Here is a 14,490-nt window from a genome sequence, read left to right on the forward strand (position 1 = left end):
CTAGTGAGTACATGACTACACAAACAATAGTTTGGCTTAGGGACTCGGGATACCTTATTGTCATAGTGAAAATGCCAGCATCATGAAGAGGCCAAAATGCTGTCCCAAGGCCAAGATATGAAAGAGATCTATCAGTCTACGTATGTCTCTTGCTTTGGAACTAGATACCCTTGACTTACCCCTGTAGCGCATTCCCCACTCCCACTTAAACCTTTTCCTTAGTATGAATTATTTTTCCTATTATTCAGTGGTAGCCTATTCCAGATTTGGTTTTAATCTTTTACAGTTACTAAACCAAGGAGATTTAACTGAAAGACGGACATGAGCATGGGTGTCAACTCCTGGAAGAGCAGCCCTGTCTGATCCCAGAGTGCACACAGTGGGAACAGGATGCTTATGGCTCACGATCTGCCAGAACCAAAATGAATCTGTGAAAGACAGGACCCCGCTTTGGCCTCTGTTCATCTTTCCTGACATAGAAGATGAATGTAGGAGAGCTTCTCTTCAAACTACATCTGATCCAGACAAGGAAGAAAGCAGTGAATGTGGGCTGGGTAACTGTACCTACCTCTCTTCCCACTATAAAATTTTGGGATGGACTTCTCCCAAAAGTGAATTTGATTATGTGTTGGCTGAAATTTCTTCAGTATGACTGTTGAGAAGGGGTTTTCCTTTGAAGACTTTTCATCCCAGACTCAGCTGTCTTTTCACATGGATAAACTAAGCCCTGCCACCAACCATAAAACTTCACCAAGAAGCTGAGCTTTCAAGATGCCTTGTTGCTTTGGAGAAGGGAGTGATGTCAATTCTGTTGTGGCATTCTCCCTTTAGCAACCTGAGTAAGAGACTCTCTGCCACTGGGCTGCAAAAAAATAAATTACTTGAATCCCTACTTGGCCCAGGCTGAGGTACTATCTTGTCACATCCACCTCTACTTGGCCACTTTGCTTTCTTTGTTTATGGAATATACGATAGCATGTTAAAAGGGTTTTTTGGTTTCTTTTTGTTTGTTTTTTTTTAAAGTTAACTATCACATGATTCAGAGCTTCAGTTGTTTTCCCTTTAAATAAACAAGACAGACCAGTAAGTTCTTTGGCTCCTTGTTTTGGACAAAATTTGTTTTCTCAGAGAGGAGAGTAAGAAAATAGTTCTGTCTTTCCCTTTAAGACAGGGCACCGATTTACCCTTTGGATTCCATACAGGTAAAACTGAGCCCAGGAGTCTTGGGGAACATGACATAAGCATCTTCATCTCTAACTAGCAAACCTAGATAGTAGTTATTGTAGTATCACTCCGTCTTCACCAGAAAGGACCATGTCTGAGTCTGGAAAAATGGCAATAATATACTTTTGAATTTTCCAGAATGTTAAAACATGAGAAATTGGGGGCTTCTGGTAAGAATAGGCACTATTGCTATCATCCACAGCTACTGATAGAGAATAATTATCACTGGTGAGAAGAAAAGTATTTCAAAGACCGCTTACTAGTAGAAAATCATGGCTGTCAGAATTTTCACATTTATTGAAAATGAACCTCAGGCTTACACACATACCATGCACACAGTGGCATATTTTAAGCAGATAACAGGAAAAATTAACTGCCGTTTTAAATTCAGTAGTTATAGTTCTTAAGTTGTTAATGACATGCATAATCACCCTTTGTTATGTAGATTGAGTTCATGTCAATATCTTGTATTCTTCAAATGCCAATTTTTATTTTCGGTAGCCCTTACTTTTATACTAGAGCAGTGGTTCTTAACTGGGAACATTTTTGCCTGCCCACTGCCCCACATATGGCAATATCTAGGGACATTTTTGTCATAACTGGAGAGGGCATTACTGGCATCCAGTGAGTAGAAGCCAGGGATGCTGCTAACGTCCTACAATGTACAGGACAGCTCCTTCTCCCAACACCCAACACCGACACACTCATCTGGCCCTAAATCAATAGTACTGAGGCTAAGAAACCATGTACTAGAAGTTGCAGACTTGTCTTCCTGCAAGTGTTTTGTTTTCCCACACAATATTTCTAAGTAATGTTTTAATTGGTTGCCAACAGGAAATTCCTGGCTTCTGTTTGAAAACTCAGTTGCTGATCTGGCAATTCTGAGCCTGGGTTCTAGCTATTAATAGTGTACCTTATACCCAGCCCATGTGATCCATTTGTTTCCTAACTGGCCCCTGTAGGCATTTGGGTGTGTGCTCCCTTTTTAAGTAGGAAGCCCAAGAAGCAAGAATGCTTAACTCTGCTCTGAATCCTCCACCCTGAGGCTTTTCACTTTGATCTGCTTAAACCATTCCCTGTTTGTTACCTGCTACTTTTTTTCTTGCTACTTTTCTTATCCTCATTCTCCAAGAGTAGCCATTGGCTCAAAAGCCAAGTTTTGCCCGCCTTGACTCAACCCCAAGTTAGTTACTTAATATTGAAAAGCAGTAATTTTAAGTGTTACTGATTAAGCAAGTGATTTGAAATTATCTAGCAATTCATGAGACAGCTCCTCCAGTTCTTTTTTGGGGCTTGTAGGCTGTTGTAGAGATTCTTCTAAATCCTGCGGTGGATTTCTGGTGCCGAGTTTTGTAGTTTCATGGGTGCTACAGAATAAATTAAAGCATTATGAAATAAAATGTTTGTAATTAAAGCATTATGTAAGGCTTAAGGATGGTTTCAACATTCTCATTATTTTATATGGGGTGTAAAGGGAAATTTAAATTTCTAGGGGGAGAACTGGGATAGGAATTAGGGGAGGAGCCATTAGGATTTAAGAAACAAAGCTGAGAATAATGGCAATAACTATGTTTTTCTTCTCCCTTTTGATACCAGTGGAGGGGTGGTGCTAATGAGTTACTTTTTAAAGAGTGCTAGATTTCAACAAGCCACAGTGATCATGCTGGGGGGGAAGAGACAGGCTTTGCTTGTTTAGGACATTATACCTTTTATTATACCTTTTATTATGCATCTTTAAAGGTTTTTACTTTCAATTACGCAAACAAAATAAAAAGTGTTAGAAAAGCAGTTTTATCATTTTATAGTAAGTAAAAATATATATGTTTGTCCCTCAAAAGTGAAGTAAAAATATTCTTGACTGATGGCCCTAGAACTAGAATTGGAAAAATGATCTGTTTCAAATCGAAGGAACCTAAACCTAATAAACAATGGTTATATTTTATTAACAATAACAACTGCACTTATTCTTCCAATTTAAATATATTATCTGGAGATCTCTGGGTTAGTATTCTATAAATACAGGATTGTGATCTCAAAATATGTGTGGCTGTTCTAAAGGTCCCTCCCAGGGGCATTACTAGGGATCGTAATCTGAGAGCCACAGGGTGACAGGAGCACGTGAGATTATTACCTGGGACATTCAGGGACTTCTGACTGCTCCTTCCATTGTACAGCCCTGGTGCCCTCACCCTTGTTCCTCACAAAGTCTTCATCCAGCCCAGCCTGCTTCAGGGTGTCTCGATACCGTTGTTCTGCTTCTTTCCTAGCAAGGTCCTGTGGAATGGAAACAAATCTGCTGTAGCTGTCTTGTGAATTACAAGGTAATTCTAAATCACTTGCTTAATCCACATGCCTAAAATTGTCCCCTAACCCAATCCCCATTAGTGCTAGGCACAGATTTACATGAAAATTACTTAGAGCCTGTTTTCAAGCCTTAAAGAGCATTGGAACTACCTGAAGATCTTGTTATAATGTAGATTCTCATTTGTAGGTCTTAGATAAGGTTCGAAACTCTGTGTCTAATACTCCCAGGAGATGCCAACTGTGAATTTGGGAGCCACACCTTTGAGAAGCAAGGATTTAGATTTTTGGACCACCAAGTAAGACTCAGATGAAAAAAATGGACTAAAAATGTTTTAAGATTTAAAAGCAACCACGAGCACCTGGGTAGCTCAGTCAGTTAAGTGTCTGACTCTTGATTTTAGCTCCGGTTATGATCTCACAATATGTGAGCTCAAGCCCTGTGTAGGGCTCTCTGCCGGCAGTGCAAAGCCTGCTTGGAATTCTCTTTCTCTCCACCTCTCTCTGCCCCTCCCCTTTCTCAAAATAAACTTAAATAAATAAATAAATAAATAAATAAAAGCAATCAAGCCATCATCAGGAACACTAATATATAACAAATAGAAAATAAGCTGCACTAGTAACACTCTTAACAGGATAGATGGTCTGTATGTGGACCAGAAAAAGGTTATTTCTTTGTTTTAATTTAAATGTTTAGTAGCAAAATCATATAGAGCACTTTGTATTTTTCCTAGAGTGGTGAAAGATCTGTTGAGATCTGAGAGTGAGCTTTGCTGGAAAGAATTAACATAAAGAGGAGAGATCATTATGAGAGATTTTGAACAATGCAAGTTGCTAAGTAAATCCAGTCTAGACAGTCCAGCATGTGTGCAAGTGTGTGTGTGGTATGTATGGGGGTGGGGAGGGGTGGACTCAGGAAATGCCTAGATAACACACTGGCTGTAAGATGGAGATAATGTCCAGCAGTTGGAACCAGGTTACTAGGGAACTCCAATTTTTGTCTGAAACTAGAGAGAAGAGGGATCGACAGCCTGATATAGCCCAAAACTTCCAGGAATAGTGGCCTTTCTAAGGCTGTTCAGATAGCTCCAGAGCTCCCTTAAGGAGATCTCAACTGGATCCAACTTCCCTAAAAGTCTAGAGAACATCTTAAAATGATTCTTCCATCCTGAAAGCCACTTAATCTGAAAAGGGCTTGTTGGGGTGCTTGTGAGCATCCCAACCTCTGGGGACCTATAAATGTGCCACAGCTCTAGAGGCTGGGGATGCCCAGGGCACCAGCACCGCAGGGGAAGGGATGATATTAGTAAATTAAAGATATTCTCACTAACACAGCCAGACTGTTACTGTGTATGTGGCATCTAGCCCTCAGTCTAGTGAAAGCTAGACTGTAGCGAACACTCCCAGAAGTGAAACACTTCACAGATGCCTCTGGAGTCTAGTCTTGGGTGAAATCAGTCCAAGCAACATTCACCATTGCACCACTTCTTTGGGCGGAAATTGGTAACAGGCTCAATTTTGAATCTCTGATCCTCAAGGAAATGTTTAATACCCAGATATTAAACTTTTCCATCATTTCTTTTTTTTAAGTGTTTATTTTTGAGAGAGAGAGAAAGATAGAGCATGAGTGATGGAGGGGCAGAGAGAGAGGGAGACACAGAATCCAAAGCAGGCTCCAGGCTGTGAGCTGTCAGCACCCAGCCTGATATGGGGCTCAAACTCAAGAACCATGAGATCATGCCCTGAGCCGAACTCAGAGGCTTAACTGACTGAGCCACCCAGGTGCCCCTCTGTTCCATCATTCCTAAAAGCACTTTCATCCAAGACTGAGAGAGAAGAGTGATGGCTTAGTTTTACCTTGGTGACTTGTTCAAAGAGATAGGGCCTTGTTTGTATTCTCTTCTTCATTTCTTCCAATTCTTTCTTATACTCTTTTGCTCTTTTACGGTCATTGTTCCTGGAATTAACAAGATTTTTAGAATGAATTCTTTTTCCAACCCTTCATTCCAATTAAGCAGAGTAATTCCCAAAGACATTGTAAATTCCTAACTGCCTAGCAAAACTAAATCCTTGATTGTGTGCGATTATAGGAGCCTACTTTCAAGGGCAATGATCTGTTGGATCCCAAGACAGATACCCTTTGGCACATGGAGGACACTGACCGATTCTCTTTCAGCTTTGCTTTGAAGACTTCCTCCAGGCTTTTATGAGGATCCATGGCTTTTGCACGCAAGGTCACAGATTTAGACATCGCTTGACACTTCTTTTTGTGCATCTCCAACCACTGAGTGCTCTCATCTGTTTTGTCCTTTTTTTCAAGTGAACTTCTGAAGAAAGGAGGCAAAAAACACACAGATGACCAACTTGAGTATATTAAAAGCACTCTTAGTAACCTCTGGAAAGTGAAATGGTGTTTTCTGTGAGTGGGGTAATTTACCACACTGGCGCTTCAGAAAGAATAGGATTTTGAGATTGGCAAACGAAGCCTTCCCAGCACTATGGACACGGTGATTTTCTGCCCCAGGGGAAGTTCAATAATTGAACCGAAATAAAATATCCTTAACACTAAGGCTTCTGGCCTGTCTGGAAACAATACTAATAGTTGCCATTTGCTGAGCTACTCTACTCTGAACCAAGAGCAGAAAAGAATCAAGTGCTTTATATCAATTATCTTTTGTAATCTCCAGAACTGCCCGATGAGGTAAGAACTGTAAGCCCCTCTTTTTATAGGTGAGGAGAGCGAGCCTCGGAGAGGATAAGCCACTCACTCAAAGCTACCCAGCATGCCAGTGGAAAAGCCAGGAGTAGAACCAGTATGTCTGACTCCCAAGCCTTTGCCCCTGACCACTACACTGTAAACAGTGGGCTAGAAGGTGCCTGGTTTCGTGGTCCTTTGGGACCACAGAGAACTGGAAATAGGCCTCTTTCCATGCACAGTTTGGGGTTAACTTATAGCAAGCACTTAGTCTGTGTAAGTATCATTTGACAAGGTACTATAGAGGGAAAACAACTGGGCGCCTGGGTGGCTCAGTCTCACGTTCCAGCCCCGCATCAGGCTCTCTGCTGTTAGTACAGATCTCGCTTTGGATCCTCTGTCTCCCTTTCTCTCTGCTCCTCCCCCACTCATGCTTTCTCTCAAAAATACACATTTTTTAAAAAAAGAAAAAAAAAACACCAAGATTCTTGCTTGAAGGCATGAAAGTTTAGTCTGCTATTATATCAAACTCCCCACTGCTGGGAAGCAAATATGGATATCCCCTCGGGGGGCCAGCCTCTGGCCCATAAGGCCTACCTTATTGGGACCTCAGGACACCGATGCATTTAGCCTTGATTTAGTAGCTCTGACTATGACATTTGAGGAAGAAGGGAGTATCTCTTGGATTCTAAATATATTTCTAAAATCCCTGTTGTGGAGCCTAAAGAGCCAAGTTGGTTAGCCCCACAGGAAAGCACTTAGATGCTCGTCCTCTCCCAGCGCTAAACTGCTTGTTACACCACAACCTTTCGTGCTGACCTCAGCTCAGAGGTCTAGTGGAGGAACTCTTGCTGGGGCGCTGGCTCGTCAAGAACAACACCATGACAGAGGCCAGTTAAAGAATGAAAAAGTAAGGAGGCTCCTGCTTCCCAACCGACTCTGCTAGTTCGGTTGAACTAGCAGAATCCCAGAGAATCTCAAATCTGTGCAGTGGATGCCTTCTCTTTGTGACAGGGTCAGCCACCTGCCAACAGGTTTCTCTGAATTCCTATTCCTAATGGCTTCCTCTCTCATCTGTGGGTCTTCACTTATGTTGTTCTCTCTGGAACTTTCTTTCTTTCCAGTCTTTGGCTAATTCCTCATTCTTCAGACATCTATTAAAGAGAACCCTGCCCCAGGCTGCCCAGAGCCTCCCAGGTCCCCTGAATTTCCCTGTCATTGCACTACTCACAAAGTAGTAGTTCTTTGATTTTCTATATTTCATACTAGCTATTAAACTATGGGCTCCATAAGGTATCTCCAGCCTTAACATTGTGACTGGCACAGAATAAGTCCCCCATGAATGATGGCCAGATGTTCTCCATCACTACATGTGGAGAGTTACCTGTATTCCTGTCCTGATCAGAGAACTCCCTTCCACCCATTTAGGTCTCTGTAGTAACAGGAGAGGAGGCCCAGCAGCAGGATGGTTTCTAGCATTTGGGCCAGAATCTGAGCACTGACCACTGAACTTGGTCCTGGGCCAAGATCTCAAGCCTGACCACTCACCTGACTGCAGACTCCCTCCTCCTGGTGGCATCTGTGATGTGCACAGGGAGGGTGTTGGCAGAGAGAGAAGCAAGGCCACTCAGAGAACGACTCCTTGGCAGGGGTGTGGCTGGTGACTGTGGAGAGTCCTAGAAGAAACGAAGGCTGGTATTGGTGGGACAGCAACGTGTGATTAGTTTCTATTGTAAGGAGGATTCAATTTCAGTGAAGGACTAGTCAGACCAGGAATCTTTTTTTTTTCCCTGGGATTAAGGAAAGAGTAATGAGTTCCCAAGTTTATTACCAGGCCAAGAGTAGGATATCGATCCAACAGCTGAGCCAGTGTTTTTAAAAAAACAAAAATGTCATGAGAAGTGCCATATGTTGAGACCCGGCCCATTCCTGTATTTTGGGTCTCAGGCCAGGACCCTCCTGTAACTGCCCAGGGCTCTCACCCTCCTCTCTCCAGAGGTGGTGGTGTCACAGGGCCGCTGAGCGCGACGCAGGCTGCCGGTTCGCAGCAAGAAGGGCTTGTTGTGAGTCACCTCTCTGGTGTCCCTTCTCTTGGCAGCTCTTCTCTGGAAGGCCTTGTAAAGGCCCTCGTAGTCAGGGACGGCAGGATTCACACAAGGCTGGAATCCAAAGTCAGTCTGCAGAAACCCAAGCTTTTCCTTCTGAGTTCGGGTAGCTGTTCGAGGCTGGGGGTCAGCCCGGCTGCTGGAGGAGATGATAGGGGAGGAGGCCATCTGGAGCATGTCTAGGGCTCGCATCTGGATGCGAATTTTCCTGAAGAGCTCCGCTTCTGTGGAGAAAAGGTCAGGGTGGTGATGGGTGACAGGGGACCCCGCCTCATACCTAAAGGTTTGGAGAAGGTTCCCTCTAAAGCTCCAGTGCAGTATTGTGCTGGAGCCGATTGCCAGCTTTGCAGGATTTGTGAACCAGTTGACATCATATGGGAAGCTCCACCTTGGCCAGAATAGGTGTATTTTTACCAGGGAAAGTGGCAAACACTACAAATCAGCTTGCTTCTTCTTTTCTGGAGAGAGCTCATTCCTAAATGTTGACCAGGACACCCTGCCATGTGCCAGCAGGCTGCAGAGGCAGCCACCATTTACATTTACTGAGCGCTCTCTGCGGTTCCTCCTTCAGAGGCCAAGCCGGAGGGGTGAGCCGGTCTCCTTGGCTCAAGGAAGGGCCCCGCCATCCACCCAGAGGCCCAGGTTATTGCCCAAATCATTCCTGCCTGCCTTCTCTCATCAGTCCCCCGTCCTGCAGTCTCCTCCTCTTTAACCATGTTCCAGTCTGGCCTCTCTTTACCATCCCTGCTGCTAATTTCAGTCTCTCCGCTGAACTGGTGACATAGTGTCCTATAGATCAGCATCCCTCCGGTCCTGTCCCTCCCCCTTAATCATCTCCATAGCATCAGAGTGATCTTTCCGAGCTGCAGACCTGATCCTGAGCCACCCTGTTTGAAACCCTTCAGTTGGCTCCCCAGTGCCCTTGGGATAAAGTCCAAATTTCCTCCCCCTCCCCCAGGTCTGGCCCATGCCTGCCTCTCCCTCCCTGCTCCCTCTTCTCTACCCTCCATCCTCCTCCCATCCCTTGAATGTGTTCAGCCTCCTCTTACCTCCACGCTGCTCTCTCTGATGCACTCTTCCTCCGTCTTCCCTGAATTAAACACACTGCTCATCCTTCAGGGTCAGCCTCAGTGCTCACTTTCCCTGGGGACCTTCCCTATCTGTCCCCACCGCCTCACCATGTCCTAAGTTAGGTCCCTCTGTTATGTGCTCTATATGACCCTGGAGGCTCCCACCTCTAATCCTTGCAAATGACTCATCACATTTGTAATTTTTTGTCTGTTATCTGTCTTCCTTCCTCCCTTGTCCACAAACTCCATGTCTGTTTATTGAACACAGAGGAGTGCCTGGGGCTTGACGCATTACTAAATGAGTAAAGCCTGAGTCCTTTCATCGAACCACATTTCTTGAAATGTGCAGGTCACCAGGATCGGGGAGGGGGGGGAGCAGGCGGTAGGAGCTTCCCTCAGGGGCAGCTGGTGGTAGCACCGGCCCAAGCTGGTCCCTGGATGCCTCCCTGGTTCTCTGTTCTTGTACCTGTGCTGCTGCAGACGCCTTCACACCCACTCTCTGAGAGAGAGGTTATCAGGGCAAATTTGGAGAAGGCTGCATGACCTCTCACTCTCCACTCCTTACAGGGCTCCCCCATGATACAGACGGACCCAACCGGCATGGAGCGTGGCCTTGAGGCCCGTCCGCCCGAACAATGAACTTATCTCCAAGCCAGGCTGACCCCCCGAGCCTAAGTCTCCACGGCACGTCTTGGTACTCCCCAGGTAGGAGGCAGCAGGGTGGGAAGGATGTCTTTACCTTGGAGTTTGTCCCCGAGGGCTGGCTCCAGAATGGACTTGGGGATCCTTCTGGTGGCATTCTGCTTGGGGACGTTGGCCTTAGCTGTGGCAGCCAACTCCCTCTGTTTAGCAGCTTCTTTTCTCTGCTCGTCCTTCACGAGGAAGCTGAAGGGCTTCAGGGAAGAGAGGAGCCGTTCCTTCCTCTTCTGGATCCCTGCCTGCCTGCGGGCCTCATTGCGCTCCACGATCTCCTGGTAGAGGGGCAGGTAGACGTGTGCTGGCACAGGCTGTGCCCGGAACTGCCGCTGGCACTCGGCCTCCTCCTGGGCCTGCCTCTGGGCCTGGGTCCTCTCCTGCTCAAAGGAAGCAGGTGAGGCCAGCCACTGCGCCTTCTTCCGGGCCTCACGCAGTGTCATGCGGAATGGCCGCGGGACCGTGATGGTTGATGCCCAGGAGCTGATGCTTCTGTGCTGGGAGGGAGGCCTGGAGCCTGAAGGTGGCTGGGGCTGAACCTTGGGAGTGTCGGAGGGAAGGCTGCTCAGGGAGCTGCAGCACCGTGGGGAGCTGCACCTGGGGGGAGAAAGCAGCTGTGCGGAGGCCAGGCCAGGCTGGAGGCCCTTTCCTCCTCCTGCTCCTTCCCACACCTCCCTCCCAGAAGACGGCAGCTAGATCCTGAGCCTAACACAGCCCCGCAGGCGTCTGGGCCTGTGCCTCGCTCCTTCCCTCAGGCCATCTAGCAGCCCTAGTTGGAAGTCTTGCCTCAGAATTGATTCAAGATTTGCCACTTTGCATTCTAATATTTTCCTTTAAAGATTTAATTTTTTAATGTTTAAAAAAATGTTTATGTATTTTGAGAGAGAGAGAAGAGTGTGTGAGTGGGGGAGGGGAACAGAGAGAGGGTGAGAGAGAATCCCAAGCAGGCTCCGCACTGTCAGCCCAGAGCCTGACTCCGGGTTCAGTCTCACGAACCGTGAGATCACGACCTGAGCCGAAATCAAGAGCTGAATGTTTAACCGACTGAGCCACCCAGGTGCCCCTTAAAGATTTTCTTTTTAAGTCATCTCTATACCCAATGTGGGGCTCGAACTCACAACCCTAAGATCAAGAGTCTCACGTTCCACCGGTTGCCCTGCATTTCATTATCTTCATATGGGAGAGAGAACAGTGCAATGGTGCAGAGCAAGGCTTTGGAGTCAGACCCAGGTTCAAATCTTGCTTCAAACAATTACCAGCTGTGTGACCTTTGGCAGGGTTTGCTTGGAACCTCAATTTCCTCATCTGGAGAATGGCAAAAATAATAGCTACTTACAGGGTTAGTGGGAGGAGAAAATAAGATACGGTGTAGGCGCATATAACAGGGCTGGGCCAAGGTAAACGTACCTTGTTGCCATTCTCAGGGAGGTAGTGACAAAGGCATCCCTTTAATCAATTCAAGTGCTTCCAATGACTAAGGGTTATCCAAAGTGATTTAGGGCTGCTGGGTAGGAATCAGAATGTGTTTGGCTCCGAAGGTCTGATTCTGAGCTGGAGCCTCGGTAAGGGACAACTTTACTGAGGAAGAGGATGAGGCCCAGAGTCATGAAGCAGCTGTTGAACTGCAGGGCCTTCCTTACCTCGGAGACGCCGGGTACTGGGCCTCGGGCTTCACCCTGCCTTTGTCTTGGAAGAAACTCTCCAGGTCCTCATCGTCTTCAGAGAAGTCCTTGCCACTGTCTGGGTGGTTCTCATAAAGGGATTCCAACAGGCACCACCTGCCTTTCGGCTTTAGTACCTGCAGGGTCTCATAAAAGCTCCCAGTGGAGTCCGAAGAATTAGAAACCGTCTCCTCCTCCGGGCTGAGGAAGTCATCGAGTGTGCCAGCCCTGGGCAAAACCAGCCCATCCCCAGACAGCTCTTCTTCCGTCTCTGTGTCTGGGGAGGATTTGGGGGGAAATATCTAAAACGAAACAGAAAAGACTGTGGGTCAACTATAATTTCAAATTTTCTCAAAGCCTAACTGTTAATTTCACTTTCAATAGGTCTCTGTATATTAGCAACTGGGAAGGAACGAAGAAGAATCAGATGTATTCCTTGCTTTAAAGACATTTCACAAATTGGTATGTGGGCATATGCTTGGTTGAAGGGCAGGAAAGGGAAGCAGACGGCTAACGTTGGTTCCCGACTTCATGTGCGGTGAGCATTTGCAGAGTACTTACTCTGTATCATGCATTCTGCCCCCGGCACTCCAGGAATCCTACCCGTGACCTTGGCCACACTCTGGGCCTTGCCCTATTTGGGTTTCACCTACTTTTTTCCAGTCTTCTTTTTCCTGCTTCCTTTGTCTACACCTCTGCTTTCCTAATAGTCTACCTAATATCCCACCTGTTACTAGGTATGAGTAATCAACAGGACAGACAATGTGGTCTAGCTGAAAGAACAATGTTGTAGAAAGTGGAAACCCAACTGGGTTTAAGTACTCCATTCATTTAGAAAATAGTTTTTGGGTGTCTTATGTGCACTGAGCATTAGGCTGAGAACGAGTCAAGCACATGAAGCTTACATTCTAATGAGAGGGAGAGAGACAAGTATATGATAATAAATTCAATAAAAGCCATAAATTGTGACATTACACAGAGATGAAGTGGCTTTAGGAAGCTTTTCTGTTGATAAAATCCCATCACAAATGCCACTAGGAATGTATCTATAGTCAGAGTTAGGCTTATTAATTTATTGGAAAAATTACACCAGGAAAAATTACAGGGAACTTGTGTGGGGGCGGGGGGAAGAGTGGGGACTTTCAGTAAGAGGGTGGGGGAGGGGCTTTTTCTAGGGTTGGCTTCTCTTGAATGATTCTGAGGAAGAGAGTGGATGCCTCTGGATCCATTCTGGATGGATGCTGTCATGAAGAGGGCACACTTTGGTAAGTGGGTGACAGCAATTTTTATTGAAGAGGTAACTAGAACAAAGTGGAGCTGGGTAATTGGTAGTTAAGCATCATCATTTAGAAGGGGGTGTTGGTCTCTTTGTAGGCACACTGTGGCCCTTTGAGAAACCCTGTTTTCTGCTAATCTGGCTGCTGGCCTCATTACAGTCTGAACTGGACTTTCTCAGTCCTGGGCTGATCTTTACTTTCTCGCTGTGGAGGAGTTTTGGACTGACATCTGATTGATGAGAGGGAGCCAGCCTTGCTAAGATCTGGGGTAAGAGGGTTCTGAGTTCTAAGGAACAGCAAATGCAAAAGCAGGGACCTGAGGCAGGAACAAACTTGACTCTTGGAGAGTTAGAAAGAGGGCCAGTGTGGCTGGAGGACAGTGGTATTCTCGAGATATCCTTAGAGAGGCTGGTGTGGGGCCAGGATTAGACTGTATACAATGACTAGTTGCGTCTAAGAAATCAGTGAGGCATAGGCTGCTGCAGGCCTCCAGGTGATATTGGTGATGGTTTTCCTGGGTTCTCCAAGGTCCAGCTCTAATAGTGAAAAGAACACTAGATTCTGAGTCAAAGGTGTGTATGTGCTCCAGCCCTTGCTCTGCTACTGAGGAGCATGTGATCTTAGGGAAAAATTTTTAAAACGACTTTATTGAGACACCATATAGTTCACACAACTCACTTACTGAAAGAATACAACTCAGTGAGTTTTAGTACAGAGTTGTGCAACCGTCACAATTTTAGAGCATTTTAATCACTCCCCCCCTCCAAAGAAAGCCCATACCATTTAGCAGTCATTCCCTATTTTCCCTAGTCCTTTCGACCCTTCCTTCCCAGCCTGCCCTAAGCAACCACCAATCTACTTTCTGTATGGATTCTTCTGTGCCTCAGTTTTCTTTTCTACCAAATGGAGACAACAATAGTACTATTAGTCTTAGGGTAGTTGACAGGATAAGCGAAAACCGAGGGCCACTGCTGTGGGTCTATGAAGGGCCTAACATAACGCTCAACCCGTTAGAGAGTCCCTTGCGGGTCCCCAAACGCTGCTGATTTTAATCCCACACCTCTCCGCGACACGCCCCTGACGTCTCTGTCTCCAAGGCAATGACAAACAGTTTCCTCTCTTTAGAGACTCCTTTCCGGGCGCAGACCGAATTCCTCTCCTCTTTCTCTCTCACCTGCCGGCTCCACTGAGCGCCGCCGGAGGCTCCCGGAGGCCTCCCGACGGTCATCTCCGCGGGGCAGAAAAAGAAGCGGCGGTGACAGCGGCGTGCTACGCTTTGGCTGCGGTGGCTGCACTAGCTACGCGATCAGGTCTCTGATTGGCTCCCAGGCGGATGCCTGAACCAGTCCCCCTTCCCAGGGAGCCTCTAATTCTTCCCGCCCAAGTTGGCAAGGATCGTTTTCTGATTGGCCTACTCTTTGCGCATTCTATATCCGGTTCTAAAGCCGCAACTGAAGCAGCTAG

At 46.3% G+C, this 14,490-nt stretch overlaps 2 protein-coding genes across 7 annotated transcripts in view; one reads left to right on the forward strand and one right to left on the reverse strand.

Annotated features, from left to right (window-relative positions):
* ZNF410 (zinc finger protein 410) overlaps positions 1-1,087 on the forward strand; it is a 49,620-nt gene extending 48,533 nt beyond the window's left edge. For all 6 annotated transcript variants that reach the window (XM_045448169.1, XM_045448171.1, XM_045448174.1 and 3 more), the window contains one exon: positions 287-1,087. In XM_045448169.1, the coding sequence (XP_045304125.1) occupies positions 287-325 (39 nt within the window). In that variant the 3' untranslated portion in view covers positions 326-1,087. The remainder of the gene's footprint in view (positions 1-286) is intronic.
* On the reverse strand, positions 1,003-14,394 carry FAM161B (FAM161 centrosomal protein B). Its single transcript, XM_045448161.1, has 9 exons — positions 14,201-14,394; positions 11,729-12,051; positions 10,135-10,685; positions 8,203-8,549; positions 7,769-7,896; positions 5,688-5,852; positions 5,383-5,482; positions 3,356-3,498; positions 1,003-2,591 (listed from the first exon to the last, which is right to left on the reverse strand). The coding sequence occupies exons 1-9, from the start codon at positions 14,252-14,254 to the stop codon at positions 2,453-2,455; spliced, it is 1,950 nt and encodes a 649-aa protein (XP_045304117.1). The 5' UTR covers positions 14,255-14,394; the 3' UTR covers positions 1,003-2,452.
* Positions 14,395-14,490: the final 96 nt, after the last annotated feature.

This window comes from Leopardus geoffroyi, chromosome B3, assembly GCF_018350155.1.
Source record: "Leopardus geoffroyi isolate Oge1 chromosome B3, O.geoffroyi_Oge1_pat1.0, whole genome shotgun sequence".
Lineage (NCBI taxonomy): Eukaryota > Metazoa > Chordata > Mammalia > Carnivora > Felidae > Leopardus > Leopardus geoffroyi.

Coding starts and splice junctions, on each gene's coding strand:
- FAM161B (XM_045448161.1), bottom strand. CDS start 14,254: ATGACCGTCGGGAGGCCTCCGGGAGCCTCCGGCGGCGCTCAGTGGAGC. Junction 7,897..8,202: donor CCACCTCTGGAGAGAGGAGG/GTGAGAGCCCTG, acceptor CGTTTCTTCTAG/GACTCTCCACAGTCACCAGC. Junction 3,499..5,382: donor TCTTTGAACAAGTCACCAAG/GTAAAACTAAGC, acceptor TCCATTCCACAG/GACCTTGCTAGGAAAGAAGC.